This window comes from Salvia miltiorrhiza, chromosome 7 (assembly GCF_028751815.1).
Source record: "Salvia miltiorrhiza cultivar Shanhuang (shh) chromosome 7, IMPLAD_Smil_shh, whole genome shotgun sequence".
Lineage (NCBI taxonomy): Eukaryota > Viridiplantae > Streptophyta > Magnoliopsida > Lamiales > Lamiaceae > Salvia > Salvia miltiorrhiza.
The window spans coordinates 32,853,126-32,864,540 of record NC_080393.1 but is presented as its reverse complement, the minus strand read 5'-3'; the positions used below and the strand labels follow the sequence as shown (position 1 = coordinate 32,864,540).

The 11,415-nt window shown below is 34.4% G+C and overlaps 2 protein-coding genes across 2 annotated transcripts; one reads left to right on the top strand and one right to left on the bottom strand.

Moving 5' to 3' along the window:
* The first annotated feature begins 373 nt into the window (after positions 1-373).
* LOC130996060 (uncharacterized) lies at positions 374-3,347 on the top strand. The gene is given in 7 exon segments (XM_057921568.1): positions 374-667; positions 669-774; positions 1,785-1,951; positions 2,023-2,322; positions 2,403-2,666; positions 2,785-2,877; positions 2,879-3,347. Coding segments are annotated over 7 exon segments (1,434 nt in total). The 5' UTR covers positions 374-448; the 3' UTR covers positions 3,164-3,347.
* Positions 3,348-3,600: 253 nt separating this feature from the next.
* On the bottom strand, positions 3,601-3,996 carry LOC130996061 (uncharacterized). Its single transcript, XM_057921569.1, has one exon. It carries the CDS (start codon positions 3,994-3,996, stop codon positions 3,772-3,774), a length of 225 nt encoding a protein of 74 aa, XP_057777552.1. The 3' UTR covers positions 3,601-3,771.
* Positions 3,997-11,415: the final 7,419 nt, after the last annotated feature.

The following is an 11,415-nucleotide window of genomic DNA, read 5'->3' as shown; positions in this document are numbered from 1 at the left end:
TTTATTACAAAAAATAGAATTGAAAAAATATTGAGTAGGTCTGATCCGACCGCCAAATAGCCCGAGAGGAGTTGGAATAGGCTTACTAAATTACAGTCCGATTAATTTTCTGGCCGACCTGACCGAACCTTAATAAGTTCCCAAAGCCCAGTAGATTGAGCCGGAGCGGCCCGATTCGCCCAATATGCCACCTCTACTTGTATACCTCTCAGTATTTAACTCGGCTCTATTCGATTATGACCCATCTTAACATCCTTGTTTTGGAGGAGATAAAGAAGTGAATAAAAGATAGTACAAATGGGTTGGGCCATGAGACTATAAAAAAAATGTTTAAGTGGGTCAATCTCATGATATTCTGGCGGCCCAAATTCTTGGACTACGTCACTACGCACAAACGCAACCGCAGACAGGAATTTTTTCTGAAGGAAAAGTGAGATAGACGAACTAGATGAAGCTAATGGCGAGCTCACTGATCCACGTGCGGCCGCTAGCGTCCGCCGCCGCTTCATCTTTCCTCCGCACTTCCCGTCTGGTACCTCAGCCGCCGGACCTCATAAAGTGGGTCCGTCGAGAAGGCGGGTTTGTGCACCAGTCAGTAAAGATAGCATTTTTGGAGGAGGAGAAGCCCAACGGGCTCGGGCTCGGGCTCGTTGCCTCTGAGGATATCCAAAAAGGGATCCGACCTCATTGTTCTTCCCGACCACATTCCTCTCAGATTCGAAGCAAAATATGCCGAATCCTCTGCTCTTACTGACTTAGCTCGATATGTTCCCGGTATGTTTCGACGAATTAGGTTTATGCATCTAGTTTTTTTAGGTCGATTGATTATGGTGGGATTTAGGGCTTTTTGTACGGTTTTATCTATAAATAAAAATAAAAGTTTTGTAGTTAATTATTAGGTAAATTTTTTAATTGGAGACTATAGAGATATATCCTTGTGTAATTTTTTTAAATGATGATTTGTGTTACTGTGCTGTTTGATTTCTTTTGCTATGTTTCATGAGCTTGTTTCTTCTAGTTTCTGTTGTGCTGTTCGATTCCTGTCATTTAAGTTTAGATGATTCGGAGTTGGGACACCTTTTTGTTATTTTGTTTTTTGAGAGAGAGAAGTAGACATATCCTAGTTGGAAGAACTTAGCCACTATAGAATTATAAACACATGCAGTATAAATTATGGATTAGACTGTGTTTCACTACTTTCAAAATGAAAACTTATGCAGAGTTGTATGGAGTATTTATCAGTATGAGAATCAAGTAATTGTTTATTGCACAATAAAAACTGGAAAATGGTAATAAAGGGTACCAAAAGTTCTAGAATGGCAAACTATGGATGTTGGATCTTCATGAATGGATGTCATCTCCTTGAGATAATTTGTAGTATCTAATTTGGGGAGGAGGATGCTTAAATTGGCAAGATAGTATCTTCTGTTTGTGCTTCCAGTGATCAGTCGAGGTAGAGCAATGATGGAGTGAGATTCTCAATGAAATGGTGAAGACATGCAGTAAATTCTTAGTCTTGGTGCTGATTAGTAAATTTAACTTTAGGATTAAGTACTCTCAAGTTCAGTTTTTACAACATTGATATCCCTTTATGGTTCAAGAAAACTGAATGCAAGTTTGTCATCAGCAATTCAAAGATGCATGTTCCATTTGCCTGCTGTTTTGATCTGGAATAGAGCTAAATGTTACAAGGTTGTGAAATAGTTTTGTGACGTGGTTTATTAAATATTAGGCTAATTGAATTTTGTATACGGAGTAAATTGGACATTTGGAGCATTTCACAGAGGAACTGTGGGCTATGAAATTGGGTTTGAGGCTTCTGCAAGAAAGAGCAAAAAAGGGTTCCTTTTGGTGGCCATACATCAGCAATCTCCCCGAAACTCATAGCGTGCCCATTTTCTTCCCCGGGGAGGATATCAAGAACTTACAGTATGCACCTCTCCTTCAACAGGTAAATGCTCACTTAACAAAGATACGCATTTGCAGTCATGATATCTCATGCATCTTTTAGTTTTTCAATAGGTGAATAAGAGGTGCCGCTTTCTTCTTGAATTCGATAAATTGGTAAAAGATGCACTTGAAAATGTCGAATTGGATGACCACCCTTTTGGAGGGCAAGAGATAGATGCATCAGCACTTGGATGGGCGATGTCGGCTGTTTCATCTAGAGCTTTCCGTTTGTATGGCAGCAAGCGTCCAGATGGGACCCGTGACGATGCTCCTATGTTGCTTCCGCTAATAGACATGTGCAACCACAGCTTCGAGGCGAATGCTAAAATAATACAAGAAAAAGAAGCAAGCAAGGAGAACATGCTCGTAAAGGTACAGTGCATTTCTGATTCTTTAAACTTGATGACAAAGGATATGAGACGCTGTTAATAATCGTGCTTTGTTTTTACCAGGTGATTGCTGGGGCACAGATTAAACAAAATGAACCCCTAGAGCTCAATTATGGCTGCTTGAATAATGATTTGTTTCTTCTTGATTATGGGTTTGTCATCCCCTCGAACCCGTATGATTGTATTGAACTCAAATACGACCCAGCACTTCTCGATGCTGCAAGCATGGCTGCTGGAGTTTCATCCCCGAATTTCTCTTCACCAACGCCATGGCAGCAACAACTTCTTTGCCAACTAAAACTAGATGGCGAGAATCCCGATCATAAGGTATTATGTGATCTCTACTTCAATATAGAGCCAAGCCTCATTAAAACTTATCTCCTTGAAAAGCCCTAATTTTGATATCTTATGCGGCATCATCATGTTCGTTGTTTGTTCTTGAAAGGTGAGGATCGGAGGATCAGAGCTGGTAGAGGGGAGGCTGCTGGGCGCGTTGAGAGTTCTCCTCTGCAACGACAGAGCAGCAGTAGAAACTGGTGGATGTAAACACGCTGAAATCTGCGAGGGCGCAGGCTCCTCTAGGAATAGCAAACGAGGCAGCTGCATTTCGCACCATAATCGCTCTCTGTGTAATCGCTCTGCAGCATTTCCCCACCAAGATCATGGAAGACGAACCCCTGCTCCAACAGAACGTCTCCGCCACAACAGAGCTAGCCGTCCGCTACAGAATCCAGAAGAAGTCCCTCATCATTGATGCCATGCGGAATTTCACCAACAAACTGAGGCATCTTTCGTCGCAGGAATCCGTCGTCTCTCAATACTAATCGGACAATAACAATCTCATTTCGTGTCCCCTTTTTTGGTAGCGTCAATTGTATGTACGGACTTTTGCAATACAAAAAGAGGCCTCAGTGAATGTTATTACATCATTGTGCCTCATCGCATTTACAGCCAAACTAGTGGAATGAAATAACCTTTTATATGAAAGGTAATCTGATTACCTTAAAATATCTGATAATCGTTGTCTTCATATATGCACATATATTTATCATTCTCAAACTTACTCTTAATGGGAAATTAACAAAAAGATGCGTCAGTATTCGGAAAAAGGTAGGAAACTTTTTACGAGTTAGTTATGATTACCAACACAAAAAGCCCCATGTAGGAAACTTTTGAAGAGTTAGTTCTGATTCCTAACCAAAAGCTCCGCCTAATTCAACCCAACACACACACACACACACACAGAGTAATCAAGAAAAAATTTAAAGAGAGAAAGAAAAGAAGGGTTCTATTTCTATCTGTGTATTCTATACAACCAATATGTATGTACAGCTGAAGACACAAGAAAACTAGTTATGTCTGAAGCAGATACAGCTAAGCATCTATATATAGAGAGAGACGAAAACATATAGTAGTAGTCTATATAGATATTCTAATTGCCAACAGAAATTGGCCTCTGGGCTAAACCTAGCGGCGAGCGGGAGCGGTGGTGCTGGCGGTTGATCCCGCGGAGGGCCGGGCGCTCCTCCGCCTGCTGCAGCGCCAGCCGGTTGATCTTCTCCATCTCCCGCTTCACTTTTGTAACTTGGCTGTGGATTCCCACGCCTCTATACGCATCCTCGTCCAAGCTATGGTTCTTCATCGCGTTATGATCCATCCGCAAATTACAACAGATTAGAATGATTGTAACTTGTGATTTGGGGCCAAACCCTGAACTATATATATAGGCGAAGGAAATTATTGGAAATTTTGGGTCATGAAATGTGGATGTATTGGTGAGGTAGAAATAACTACTCTAGAAAGGTAGATAAATAATTTGTCATAAGATGCCGACGTGTTGTGTGTTGTGTTGCGTTGCGATGGATTTTTATATCTATCTCGTGAGATGGTGAATTGCCTAAACTACCCTTTTACTCGATCAAAAACCAAGTGAAAATTGTTTATATTCAAGGGACATGTATTTGTGATTATCCTTTGACGCGAGAATGGGTTTGTGGGTGACGTGGGAGGGGCTGATTGGTGGAAAGTTAGTGCAGAGTCCGAATTCTAGGTTTCACATTGTGAAGCGTGGATGGATGGCGGTCGCCGTCGGTCTAACCCCATTCTCAACGATTCCAATCTTTGACTCGTCTCCGTGTCGGGCTTCGTGGCAAATTATATTTTATTGCTTTCTTAAAATAGAATGTTACATTTTCACAAATAAAAAATATAGTATATATATGCCAAATATCATATTCAAACTTGGTTTTTAAATTACATTTGGAAACGTTTGTATCTTAATAGTCTCGGATCAATTTATTTAATTTTGATCAGTTACAAATTTAAAATTGGATCAAGTTTTCGATTTTGAAAATACTCCATATGAATCAATGTCAAATATACAGTGGGAAGATGTACAGATGAAACTCATACTATGGATTCGTAACTTTTGACAGAGGAGACTAATGCTTCCATTACGAAATGCCAATTCTCCTTATATTGACTAGTCAACTTTATTATTGAAAAAAAAAGTAAATAGAAACATAACCTTTAAGATAGTACTTAGTCTCTTGTGTTAATGTATTAAAAATGTTCGTATTTATGACTTCTAACTAAAAATATCTATTTTTATAAAAATTTGATATATATGTTAATGGCTTAACTTACTTTTTCGATCGATAAGCTACTTTTTCTTGTATCGAAAAAATAGCTTCCCGATCAAAAAAGTAGGTTGCCGTCCAGGTGATTACCTCACTAAGTAGGCGGCAACCTACTTTTCCGACAATAAGTTATTTTTATCTTGCAAATACATTGATTGAGACAATAAGAATAATTTAATTAATTTAGACATAAATATAATGGTTTTATAAAAGTGAACATTTTTCATTACAATTTAATAAAAATGGGCATTTTAATTTTTACTCTTAGGCCCAGTTTGATAGCCTTGTTATGGCTATATTAGCTCCTTATACTGGGGTAATATTTCAGTTTGATAGACAAGTAAAATAAACCTGAGAGCCCATGAAAAACCCTGGGCCCGGTCTTAAATCGTGGATTCAACGAGGAAAGCTAACCGAGGGTCCCCCTGGTTAGCTAATCTAGAGTTGCAAGTTTAATTTTCTTTCACAAAATTGCCCCCAATTCATCTCTCTCTCTCTCTCTCTCTCTCTCTCTCTCTTTTCTTCACGCACACGCATCAGAACACTCACATGCACAGGCGGCGCAGCCCCTTTCCCGGCGAGAGCAAGCACCGGTCGTGCCCTTCTCCCTCGACTTCCCTCTCTCTCTCTCTCTCTCTCTCTTCTTTTACAGGTCGACGGAGCTCCCTACATTGCAAAGTATTTTTTTTTTTTATTTTTTGTGCAACAATAACATATTGAACTATGAATACAAAATTTGATTCGTGCAACAATAAGCAAATAAATATGCAACAAAAATACTTGATATTAAGAGTATGGAAGAATAAAGAAGACTTAGATAAAGAATGAGAGAGAATTAAGAACACATAAAATCTAGACTGAAACGTGCAACAAAAATAAATAATGATCTTTCATTAAAAAAATATATTCTTATTCATCTTTCATTCTTTAATTAAAAAACTTAAACATTAAATACGTCCCACACATATTACATTACTAATTAATAGTCTTTAATTAATTAAGAATGTTGTAAAAGACAAAAGTAACCTTCCACTAATTAAAAAAGCCAAAAACACGGTATTACAAAACTAAAGGTACCTAATTAGGCGGTTTTTTAAAAGAATAAATCATAACCGCTAGATTCTAAAATTTTAAAGGTTAAGATTATGTTCCTAGTTCTCATTTTAACAGAGGTTTTTATTAGAACCTTCTTCCTATATATATATATATATATATATATAAGGGTTAATTGCAATAAATTTTAAAATCTTTATTAAAATTACTCAACTATTAATTTCTTCTCATTTTGCATATTTGTCCATTTTTCGAGCAAACTTTGGGCCTGAGATGACGTCGTTTTCATCCAACTATACATCATAACATTAATTCTATTTTTTCACACAGTCATATTTATGTCACACAAGTATATTCATGTCAAGCGAGTATATTTAGGTCATGTCACCACGATGAAAAATGGGCGAATATGTAAAATGAGAAAAAATTAATAGTTGAGTAATTTTAATAAAAACTTTAAAATTCGTATGCAAAATGAGAATTTGTTGAAAGTTCAAGTAATTTATATGGAATTAGCCCTATATATAAATACGAAATAAACTAAGATATTCTACAAACAATTTAGTTAAGCAAGTCAAGTGGTCGAATCAATTATACATATCCGACATGATTAAAAGGTTGATAAATTGTTCGAATAATTTTCAACGCTCAAGTATAAATTGGGGGATCTATTTAATTCATGTTGTTGATTTCATTATTATTCATCTTAATACTATGTGCTAGTCGTATAGTTGTGCGTCTTTGTTGGTTTGGTTGGGGATTGCATGGTTGCGCTTCGGAGCGATGGTGAGGCCGGAGCTCCATGTCCAGCAATGCATATCCCATGCCGTGGATTGGGGCTTTACTTCTTGGGCGATGGTTAGTCCGGAACTCAGAATTGTTTGGCCTCATTTTCTTTTCGTGGTTTGCTTGGTTGTATGTTCTAGACGAGCATTCTTTTTCCTAATCAAGGGTTTTTCCTTCGCGGGTTTTTCTTTGAGGAGGTTTTAACGAGGCTTGGCCTTTAGTTTGCTCCTTTGTGCTCTCAAAGGGTTTCTTAATTAGGTTTTTCTTTTCTCTTTTCAGTGAAGTTTTATTTAATTTTTTTAATTATGTGCTAGCCTTGTGTATTCATAAATGATGTATCGCTAAGGGTCCAGCTAAATGGGTCCGGACGTCACAATCCTTAGTATGCCACAATGTGATTTAATGTTGAGGGTAAGGTTGCAACCACTGTCGCCAAGGGGTCCGCTAAATGGGTTTAGGACATTAAAATCCTTGGTATTCCACCGTGCGACTTGAGGCCATATGTGTTACCATTTTATTAATTTAGATAATTATTGCATGAAGTGCCACACTGAGCGTAGTATGCTCATCTCATATTTAATACTTTTAGGTTTTTAAGGTCAGAGGCGCGTCGAAGGTCGAATGGCGGATCAAATATTTTGAATTTAATTTTTACTTAAAATGTTAGAGTGAATAAAGTCTTTTAAATAAAGATTCATTTCACGGTTTTCACATTAAATATTTATTTATATTCATAAATTTTCGCATAAATATATATTAATATTTTAATTAGATTAGGGCTGTTACAATATACCTATAACACTCTAATATATATATATCACACTTTTATCCCATATCATGTACCAAACTATAAATTTGCCATTCAATTTTAAATCAATTTGAAATTGATTTCAAATTGAAATCTTGTATTTTTATTATAGTATAGATTTGAATTTTTTTTTTCATAAATTTTGAATGTGATAAAATGAATAGACAAGTTTTATAACTCTAATAATTTTACCATGATTCCAAATTTGCATATAAATTAAAATTGACATAACATCTCAAAAACCAACATGGACGAAACAATTAGTTTAATGAAACGCGTCGTACGAATAGCACATTAAAACTTCGTCGCTTTATAAGGATAAATGAAACAAAATCATTTTTCTATAATAAAAAACAATGTTCTTTATTCTATTCATCATCCTGTTTAGAAAATTAGGATTCATCCTATTGTACTCAGTCTTGTTATTGATGAGGAGTAAAATATACATCAGCGTTGTGCATATCAGGATGAGAAATATTTCTAATTATTATTGTTATTATTATGGTCATCTCTGATATTTGGTGCAGGATTGACTGGACTTTTGACCTGGCTCAGCTCAGCTCCACCTTCCAGTTCGGGCATACATCAGCTCTGGTAGCTCAACTCCAGGTTATAAATCAGTATTAGGGGGGTTTAGGCTAATGGGCTTCCGAGGGTCTAAGAGGTCCAAAGGCCTTAGGTGGCTTTAGAGGTCTAAGAGGTCCAAAGGCCTTAGGTTTATTCTTATCTTTATAAATAGGGCACTTGTACCTAGAAGAGGGGAGGGGGGAGGGGTGATTCATTCTTACTACTTCACCTTGTAAATTGTAAACTTCTCATGAAACATAGTGGAAAAATCGGGCAACCTCCATCGACGTAGATCATTTATGATCGAACCTACTGTATATCTTGTGCCGTCTTTTATTTTATCTATTTTATATTTTGAGAATTATTTCGAAATTCATCAGTTATTCATTCCGATCTCGATCTGTAATTGAAGTATGAGTGACGAATCCCTCGCGATTTGTGTGGACATTTGATATCCATGTGTCATGACAACAAAACACGATCACTCAAATAAGTATATAAGTTTGATTATTTTTTAATCAATATTTGTAGAGCCTAGCTAAAACTAATGATATTAATTTGTGTATAGTTAATATAAGCTTAAAAGGAGGCAAAATGAAACAAGAGTCAACTTCAACTATAAAGGATAATATATATAGCTAAGCGTCCACCATTTGAGTTCAGCTGTTGTCAAGTAAAAACACATGAAGTTGTGGACGTCCACCATTTGTTTGCATAAAATGTCTCAAAGAAGGACAACATATAATTTTTTCATCTCATTTTATCTTTTCCACGTCACTAACAACTGATTTAATTTTTGCAACTCAAGATGTCATGGTAGTTTCAATTAATTTTGTGATTTAGCAGCTTTTAAAGTTTGCGTACAAATCAAAATGGCCAAAAGTTCATGTATTTAGGCACCAATAATTTAAGTATTTTAACATTCAAAGTTGGCAACTTTTAAAGTTCATGTATTATATAGTTTTTTCTGATTTTAAAAATTATAATTTTAGATGAAGTTAAAATGTGTAAAAATAAACAATAAATAATATTTTAATGTATTTAAATTAAATAGATTCATGCATGTTTAATTAAGTAATTCATGTATCTATTAATATTCATTGTTAGCAGTTACATATTTTTGTTCGTCTACCATTAATTCATTGAATCCCATTTTTTCTCTTTTTTCATGCATCTACAAATTCAATGTACTAATTAAATATATATTCATGTATCAACTAATACATCTTAACTAATTATATGCATTCATGTATCATGAAGTTAAAGATGATTCATAGTCACTTGAAGCAATCATGCAAAATGAAGTGTTGAAAGTGATAATAACATTTCACACAACTTTTAAATGAATTTAGAAAAATGGATGAAATTCATCTATATTTCAATTTCAAAAAATAAAATAAAAAAATAAACAACAATAGAAGCATATATTAACAAATTATCATAATGTTCATAATAATAGTATTTTAAGAATTATTAATTTATAATATTGACATTTATAAAGAGTTTCTTCAAAGAGTTAGCTATTATTTTAATCTCTTATTAAAATTAATGAATTTTAAACTGATCTAAGTTGGGATGGAAGAAAATTATTAATTTAAAGAATTTATTATATTATTGAATATTATTTTAAAAAATTAGCGTAAAATTCAAAATTATCCTTAAAAAAAGTATATTTTAAAAAAAAATACATAGTTATAACCCTACCAACCGATGTGACAGAGATCTTTCCAAATACTCTCTTCGTCCTCAGTAAATACTTATAGTTGACCACAACACGGGTTTAGAAAAAAATTGTTTGGAGTATTAATAGTGGAGAAAGAGTGCCACATTGAGGGTATTGTTAAGTTGATTGTGGGTAAATAGTGTTAATTATAAGAATAAAATTATGAAAATTATGTGTGAGGTAGTGTCAAAAAATAGAGTTTGTATAAATTTGGATGATGTACCAAAAACAAAAGATATGCATAGATATGGGGGACGAAGGAAGTAATTTGATAGATAGATCATGTATAATAATGATAACATTATAAAGAAATCTATTTTCAAAATATTATCAATTATGTAAAATATATTTCATTGTATGAAAGGTAAATATCATATTAAACCTCCAACTATATATATCCATTTTATCAAAAATATTTTGAATTATAAGAAATATTTTTTAAAAACTTCAAACTATTAGATTTGTATAAAAAATATCCCGTAATTATTTTTCAGTCTACGAAATCATGACATGGCTCACCGGATGTCTCTGTGTAATTTATGTCCTATTGTTTTAAATAACATGACACAAAACGACGTTATTAACGCCAGACTTAATTTTAAAATGATATGGCATAAAATTATGTAGTTTTGTGACATGTCATTTAAAATAAAATATAAATTATACTGTAACATTCGACGAGCTATATATATCATGATTTTGAGCATCAAAAAATGGCCATAAAATATTTTTATTATAAACTTAATAATTTGGAGTTTTTAAAAATATTTTTTATAGCACGGGATATATTTGAGGAAATTAGTATAATTTAGGGTTTAATACGATAGTTTGATAAAATAAAGTCATTAAGGTAGCGATGCAGACCAAGGGCATTAAAGAAAATTCACATGAACAAAGGCAAGAGCGACATGATTGAGATATGACGTCATAAATAGGAAATAACGTGGACGGAAACCTAAAAATGTAAAGGCGGTTGCGTTGGTTGGCGGTAGGCGGCCAGCAAGGACACACGTGAATCATATCTGAAGTGGACACGTGGTAGATCGTGATTATCTTTGCTATCCAACTCGGCTTAGCATATTCGCTTCCACATCTCTTTCTTCCATTTGCATTCTCATTTTATCGCTTTATTCTTTATTCCTATTTTTGTCATATTATTAAGATTTTCAACGAGCTTCATTAATAGTTCACCACGTGTTATTGTTAACTATAATTTACATTCGTGTCATGATATTTGTGTTGTGTGACATGGACAATATATGATTACGATGCGTTCCATACGGAGTATCACATAATTTTTTGGCAGAATCTTTTAGCATGGATTTTGATAAAAGGAAAAATTATTAAGTGCATTGGTGAACAATTTTTTTTTATATTGCTTGCATTGTAAAGTTAATTATGAAAAGATAAATGTAAGTTATAAAGAATAAAATTATTTAAAATATATGTGAAATAGTGTTCAAGAATGAAAAGTATATGTATATATTTGAAGAACGCATA

Excerpts from the sequence above, each read along its gene's own strand:
- LOC130996061 (XM_057921569.1), bottom strand. The coding sequence starts at position 3,996 with ATGGATCATAACGCGATGAAGAACCATAGCTTGGACGAGGATGCGTAT.